Below are 8,506 nucleotides of genomic sequence, written 5' to 3' on the forward strand. Positions count from 1 at the left end.
TAATATTTTTGTAGTACAAGTTTGCCCTCCATTACCTTTGTTTTTAAAAACCTCTTTAATATCTGTGGATATATTACCATTCTCATCCCTAATGTTGTAAATTTAAATTTTGTCTCTTTTTTTCTCGATTAAAATCACCAGAAATCCATTTTCATTTCTCTTTTCAAAGAATTAGTTCTTGGATTTATTTCTCAATTCTCTGTTTTCTAATTCACTTAATTGGGGCTTCTACCTTTATTAATTTCTTCCTTTTGCTTTTCTTGTTATTTTGCTACTCTTCTTATAGATTGTTGAGTTGAATGCTTAGTTTATTTATTTTTATTCTTTCATATTAAATAAGAAAACAGTTTTCTACTAATAACTTTCCTCAACCATTTCCCATAGGTTTGTACAGTAATGTTGTCTTCATCTTTACTTTCTAAATAGTTTCAAATTCTAGCTTTCATTTCCTCTTTGTCCCAACAGCTATCCACAAAGAACAGTTTTAATTTCTAAGTAGTTGCATATTTATTATTACTTGTCCTTTTGTTATTCATTTCTAGCTTTACTGCTTTGAGATCAGAGAATGTCAGTTGCATGATTTCTACCCTTTGGAATTTTCACTTAATATCACCTAATATTCAATCATTATTTAAAATAAATATTCTATGTATAGTTTAAAATAATATGTGATCTCTTTAAGGGTAGATACTATCTTCTATTAGTAAATTCTTCAGTATCATTTTTTATTTTTAGTCTAATAGATTTGTCAAAGACTGGTAGAGGTGTGTCTCCCACTATGATTTTTTTAACAACTTTTCCTTGCATTTTTAATAATATTTGCTTTAAGCAGTCTGATATAAGAGTGCATAAGAGTTCATGACATTGCATCTTCATTGCAAATTGTGCCCTTTCTCAACATAAAATAGGCCTCTGATCCTGTAATAACTCCCACAAGATATTTAATAAAATATAGATATTCCTATACAATCACATACATGATAGAGATAGGTGATACACAAATTAGATAGATCAATAGAATACATAAATATAATACATATATATAGATAGATAGATAGACAGAGAGCTAGAGAGAGAGAGAGAGAGATGTCTTCCTTTTAAAGAAACATCCCTTCCTTATAACAGCTTTCTAGTGGCTATTTGAAATTTAAATTCAGTGAACGATGCTGCTTGCAACCTTCACAGCTTCTTTTCTGCCATCTTTTAGAGGTTGCAGTTGCAAATGCAAACTTACCAAGAAGATCATTTCTAAACAATACTTACAGAAAAATCTTAATAAAATTTAAGGCAGCTTCTTGTAAATGTTATTTTGTTGTTTTTGTTGTTCTTTTAATCATAGAGGGATAACACTATTGTAAGTCACTAAAAGAAAATATCTAAATGGTAAATCCTTAGCTAGAATGTGAAGAAGCACCTTGGGGTTGCTAAGAAGGCAGGAGTTCTAAAAAGGAGACATGAAAGTAGTAATAATAATGATAATGATAATAATAACAATAGTAGTAGAAGAGAGGGAGGAAAAGGAAGAGCTTAGGCTCTGCCAGGCTCTGTTCTAAGAGCTTTCCATATATTGTCTAAGTTAACCTTAACTTAGATAACCCTCTTACTCTCTATTTTGCCAATGAGGCAATACAGGCACAGAGAAGCGAAGTAATTTGCCAAATCTAGGACACGGATTTAAACCCGGGCACTCTGACTCCAGAGTAGCACTCTTTTCACTATCTATAAAGATTACTAAAAGAGAAAATGGGAAGGCAAACTATCTGTTTTAAAAATATTATAGTATAGGGGTTAAAAACACAGGTTTCGGAGCCACATATACTGAGCCTGAAGACCCATTTCACCTTTCACTAACTCTGTGACCTCAGGCAATTTACTTAACTCCTCTGTGCTTCAATTGTCTAATCTATTAAATGAGGATAATAATAGTAACTCCTCAGAGGTGTGGAAATGCAATAAGGCAATGCATACAAAGTACTCACTGCAGTATCTGCCCCACAGAGCTTACCTATTGTTATTATATATAACAACATCACAAATCAGATAGCAATAAGTAGATAAAGGCTCCTAACTCAGAGAGTAACCCATTTATGGTTTGTTGCCTGAATTTCCCCAAAATAGGCATACCTCAACGATATTGCGGGTTTGGTTCCAAACCACTGCAATAAAGCGAATAGTGTGATAAAGCAAGTAACCCAAGTTTTTTGTTTTCCAGTGCATATAAGTTGTGTTTACACTATACTGTAGTATATTAAGTGTGCAATAGCACTATGTATAAAGAAACAATGTACATACCTTAATTAAAATGTGACACAGCGACATAAAGTGAGCACATGATGTTGGAAAACTGGTGCCAATTGACTTGCTTGACACAAGGTTGCCACAAACTTTAATTTGTAAAAAAAAAAAAAAAAAAACCCACACACAATATCTGAGAAGTGCATTAACGTGAAGTGCAATTTTAAAAAGTATGCCTGAACATATTTTCATATATTATTGTGGCAGCCCCTGGCCTGAACAAAAGAGGCCTGCAGACCTTGGCGCACAGCAGTCTGCATGACCCAGGCAGTTAATGTTTTTTTTGTTTGTTTTTTGTTTTTTTAATATTCATTTTATTGAGATATATTCACAAACCACGCAGTCATACAAAACAAATCATACATTCGATTGTTCACAGTACCATTACATAGTTGTACATTTATCACCAAAATCAATCCCTGACATCTTCATTACCACACACACAAAAATAACAAGAATAATAATTAAAGTGAAAAAGAGCAATTAAAGTAAAAAAGAACACTGGGTGCCTTTTTCTGTTTGTTTGTTTGTTTCCTTCCCCTATTTTTCTACTCATCCATCCATAAACTAGACAAAGGGGAGTGTGGTCCTTATGGCTTTCCCAATCCCATTGTCACCCCTCATAAGCTACATTTTTATACAATTGTCTTCAAGATTCAAGGGTTCCGGGTTGTAGTTTGATAGTTTCAGGTATTTATCGCTAGCTATTCCAATTCATTAGAACCTAAAAAGGGTTGTCTATATTGTGCGTAAGAGTGCCCACCAGAGTGACCTCTCTTGGCTCCTTTTGGAATCTCTCTGCCACTGAAGCTTATTTCATTTCCTTTCGCATCCCCCTTTTGGTCAAGAAGATGTTCTCCATCCCACGATGCCGGGTCTACATTCCTCCCCAGGAGTCATATTCCACGTTGCCAGGGAGATTCACTCCCCTGGGTGTCTGATCCCACGTAGTGGGGAGGGCAGTGATTTCACCTTTCAAGTTGGCTTAGCTAGAGAGAGAGGGCCACATCTGAGCAACAAAGAGGCATTTGGGAGCAGGCTCTTAGGCACAATTATAGGGAGGCCTAGCCTCTCCTTTGCAGCAACAGTCTTCCCAAGGGTAAATCCTGTGGTAGAGGGCTCAACCCATCAAACCACCAGTCCCCTATGTCTGTGGTCATGTTAGCAACCATCGAGGTGGGGCAGGCCAATACCCCTGCATTCTCCACCAGCTCCTCAAGGGGGCTCTGCATATTTTTTCCTTTTTTTTTTTAAATCAACTGTATGAAAAATAAAAAAAATAAAAAAAATTTAAAAAAACATACAATAAAAGAACATTTCAAAGAGACCATAACAAGGGAGTAAAAAAAAGACAACTAACCTAAGATAACTACTTTAATTCCAAAAGAAAGTAACCTAATATAGCAACATTTCTGTGAACTTGTTCCTACTATACCCATCAGAAATTAACAGACCATAGTCATTCCTGGGCATTCCCAGAATGTTAAATTTACCCACAATAGCTTATCTGTTCTTATTGGATTATTGTTCCCCCTTCCTTAATTACTCTCTAATGCTAGTTCCCCTACATTCTACATTATAAACCATTTGTTTTACATTTTTCAGAGTTCACATTAGTGGTAGCATATAATATTTGTCTTTTTGTGCCAGGCAGTTAATGTTTAACCTATCATCTTTGTAAGCCAGTAAAGAGAACAAGGGATAATTGCAACTTTAAATGGGAAATAAGCAGGAGGTGAGAAACTCTTGGTCTCATGAGAGAGCAAGAATGTTAATCTAGTCTACCTGCTTCCTGGCCCCCATGTGTTACCACTCTTGTGGTTATTTACAAAGCCCCATCCTATAATTCTTTCCTTCCTGCACCACCCCGATGTCACAGGATGGTCTCCCACCCTTAGGAATGTCTTTGTCTTAAGCCGTATAACTGGCTTGCTGCCCTCTTTCAATCAAATCGCATGGCCAACTTCCCTGTGAAAGCACCCAGTGAAAAAAAAGCTGTTTGATTTCTGCTGATTTCTGCCTCCCTGTGAGTAAACCCCAATTAAAGTTCATGTTACAGAAAATGCTCAGCAACTTCTATTGTCTTTTGACTGGCAAAGCCCCCTCAGGCTGTAACAATTATTAAACACAAAAGTGAATTTACTTTAAAATTGACCAAGTATATGAAAATATGGTTTTATCAATGTTCTGAACTTGATAATGTCACTATACAAAAGTGTTCCTCTAAAATAAAATTCTGACTTCTAAATATGTCAAAATTCTTCTAAATTTCTTCAAAAAATATTTGATGTCAAAGCATACAAAATTGCCAAGATACGGTTACGTTTGTTAATAAAGGTTTTCCTCCTTTCTTTAGCCTTGGGCATTTTCTTTTGAACTGGAAAAGTCTGTAGTAAAACAATGGCCAAAATAATGTTCTCAATATAATTTAATATAAATAGCAACTAGGAGTCAGAAAAAAAATTATTTCATAATCTTTTGACCTATTTTATTTTATAATGCACTGAGTTTATATTACATCAGATATAGCCCTCTTTGCCATCAAAGACACGTAAATGAACAGTTACTACTCCAAAGTTTCAAAATTCATTCTAATGTTCATACCATGGATAAAAGGACCAAAAGACTTTTCCAAAGGAAGACTTCTAGTGGCTTCAGCTAATTTGTTATGTAGTTTACAGAACCTTTAAATTCTTTAGAATTCATTTTCAACTTTCTTATTTTGTCATCATTATATTAGGTTGATCAGATTATTTCAATTTTCAATAACCTTTAAGCAATGAAGAAATTGTTCCATCCCTCACCTCATTCAAAGATATTAAGTTAGTAGATGTTCCACTAGCTTTCACATTCATGTAGCAGTAATAATCTTTTTAAGGAAACTTATCCCTTCCCTCACTGTTTTTTTTTCATGCAATCTTATTGAGATATAGTCACATACCATACAATCATCCAAAGTGTACAATCAGTTGTTCACAGTATAATCATATAGTTGTGCATTCATCAACATGGTCTATTTTTGAACATTTTCATTACTCCAAAAAATAAATAAAAATAAGAATAAAAATGAAAGTAAAAAAGAACACTCAAAACAACCCTTCTCCCCCATTCCCCCCATTACTCATTTACTTCTTTGTCCCTATTATTCTATTCATCTGTCCATACACTGGATAAAGGGAGTGTGTCATAAAGTTTTCTATAATCACACAGTCACATCATATAAGCTATATATTTATACACTTGTCTTCAAGAAACAAGGCTACTGAGTTGCAGTTCAACAGTTTCAAGTATTTCCTTCTAGCTATTCTAATAAACTAAAAACCAAAAAGAGATATTTATATAATGCATAAGAATAACCTGAATGACCTCTTGACTCCATTTGAAATCTCTCAGCCCCTGAAACTTTACTTTGTTTCATTTATCTTCCCCCTTTTGGACAAGAAGGCTTTCTTAATCACACAATGCCAGGTCCAGACTTATTCCCACTCTTCCCTCACTTTTTTTTTGAGTTTAAATGCATTTTTATTTTTAGACAACCTACATGACATGTTTTGCTTTAAAACAATGCCTCTGCTCCAAATAAATCAAGGTCAAAATAAATGAAGAGTTCAAGATGGCCTCATTCCATCTGTCTAAGTCCTGGTATTGTGTGGATGAAAAGCAGCAGCCAGTTATGATGACAGGTGATAGACACAAGGAATTGCCAAGTTTGTTAACATTTCTCCATTTCTAAACCATCCTTAAAGAAAATCGTATATGGGGGGGGGGGGGGTCACACCATCTTCACGGTTGTCCAGGAGAGCAACCATACCATCTGGATTCATGCTTTCACCAGTATAGAACTGGTAGTTTTTGAAATTAGCAAGGATGTGCTTGACTTGTTCTGCAGCCCCTGTCATAAAAGGTTTTACTCTTTCTGGTCTCTGTTCTTCAAGTTTGCCTTTGATTGATTTCATGTAATCTTTGATGTACTTCTTATAGGCTTCTTTTGTGAAGCTGGTTTCCTGCAAGTGACAGTTCATGACAATATCAACATCAGTGATGACTGTGTTTTTGGTACCTTCACCATTTGGGCCTTCAGCCAAGGCATTTCCACCAACGAGCGAGTCATCAGTGCTACCCTCTGTCCTACCTATCATCTTCCCCTCCACCTCGAGGCACAACCGGTCTGCGATCTCCCGGATCTTAGAAATGTTAAAGAACATCTCATCATGGCTGATGAGGTCCTGGTAGATGATCATGATGGTGGCTAGAGGGAGGCAGCAGCAGCACTGGTGTGGCAGGACCCCAGAGCTCAGAGTGAGTGTCTCTTCCCTCACTTTTAATTCAAGCTTTTGAGCAACAGGGCATAACAGAAAAAAAAAAAAAAAAAACAGTTTAGAGACAGAAGACAAGGGTTGAAGTCCTACTTCTGATGCTTTGCTTTGTTCCTCAACCTTGGGTAAGTCATGTAACATCTCAGAGACTCAGTTTCAACAGGTATATCTCATAAAGTTGATATGCAGTTTTGGTAAAAACATATCTGAAAATGCTTTATAAAGTATAAAGATTTATGTGAATATAAAGCAACTTGATTACTTCTTCTGAATCTGTTTAAATAACACAATAGCCTATTTTTTGTTGCAATGCAAATGTAAATTCATAGATAACCACATATGCAACACATGAGGAAGAATCAATTCTCTCATTTAAAGTAGTGTTTAGCAAGTTAAGTAAAAGAACTCAGAATACTTTATGTTCAAAAGAGCCTCAGTTTAGCCTTTTTACAATTTGTAATCTAAAAAGCATTTCTCTTCCTTCTCCCAGCTACCTTTCCCCTAGACTACTTCTGAGTTCAAAATGAACTTAGGAAGAAAAATGGTTTCTATTTCATAAAAGCAATTGTATTTTACCATCAGGACTTAATAATGTTTTGTCCCTATAAAAACTCATTTTTAGTTTGAGGGAAAACTAATATAGCTAAGTCTATATTTTCAATTCCTGGTTTTGTCTATAAGCACCTTTATTCTTGATTTTTAACTTGAAGCACTGGATCTGTAAAGGGGAGAAACTTTTCCTTTACATTCTTAGGAGTTGAGAGGAGAAAATAAGTTCTTCCATTAACCCCAGCCTCATTAATCCATATAAAGTGATTTTTTATGTTTTGAAACAGCTGGACTTCTAGTCCACAGGTCAGGCATTAATAACTAAAACACTGACAATCAAATAATTCATGACCCATTCATATTAGCTTGCTCATGCCATTATCACTCTAAGAATGGCTTATTTGAGGAGATTCAATCATATCAGAACCTAAGGTTCAAATTCAATATAGTATGAACTATCTTTGTCCATATGGAACCATTTCATTTTTTTCATCAGAACGTTCAGCAAATGCATTATATGAAATTATTTTAAACCATAATTTTTCATTTGTACTGAACTTTCCTATTGTCTCTCACACATACACATTATGCTGATTTGATTTGATCCAATAAATATCATTTAATCTTATTTCAACTGACACAAAACTCATACCTTTCTCTTAATCTTCTTCCTACTCTAATTTTTAAATGACTATGCCCTTAAGCTGTCAGTTTAAGCAACCAGCTCAGCCTGGCTCTAACCAGCCTTCCTGGGTTTAATGGTTCGGTCCCATTCAGGTAAGGAAACCCAGGTAACTCAGGTGCTTGAGATGTAGGTCTATGGCTTCCTCTTCAATGTGGTCATCCACATAGGGATAAGCAGTGACATACATTATAGTAGCCCTGAAAAACTCCAAACATGCCTCCCTCTCCAAATTGATTCTTCCTTTCTTCCCCTTACCACTCTTAAGGTTGAGAATAACCAATAAGTTTAGCCCTGGAAAGAGGAAAGCATCTACATTTGAAAAGAGAAGCTTCCCATTATACCAAATTTAACTCTTATCTAGTCTGAGTGGGGAAAAAAATCAACATAACTACCCACAATTTATAATTCCTGCCACGCTTTTACAACAAACTGCAAGGAAGAGTCATCTTGAGACAAAGACTGAGTTAGTACAGCATGCTTGGAATATTTGAAACCATAAATAGGTATCCTGAAATATTGAAGGCATTCTTAAACATCTTTTAGGTTACACACAGTATCCAGAATCACAAGGTTACAATTTACTGAATTGAAATCCTCAAAAAAGTTTCTATTTCATGTAGAAAAGTTTACTAAAATTACTGTGAAAGTCTCTATAGTATGA

The 8,506-nt window shown here is 35.2% G+C and overlaps 1 protein-coding gene across 1 annotated transcript; it reads right to left on the minus strand.

Moving 5' to 3' along the window:
- Positions 1-6,035: 6,035 nt before the first annotated feature.
- LOC119523527 (translationally-controlled tumor protein-like) lies at positions 6,036-6,536 on the minus strand. The gene has a single exon (XM_037822331.1). The coding sequence runs from the start codon at positions 6,534-6,536 to the stop codon at positions 6,036-6,038; it is 501 nt and encodes a 166-aa protein (XP_037678259.1).
- Positions 6,537-8,506: the final 1,970 nt, after the last annotated feature.

This window comes from Choloepus didactylus, chromosome X (assembly GCF_015220235.1).
Source record: "Choloepus didactylus isolate mChoDid1 chromosome X, mChoDid1.pri, whole genome shotgun sequence".
Classification (NCBI taxonomy): Eukaryota; Metazoa; Chordata; class Mammalia; order Pilosa; family Megalonychidae; genus Choloepus; species Choloepus didactylus.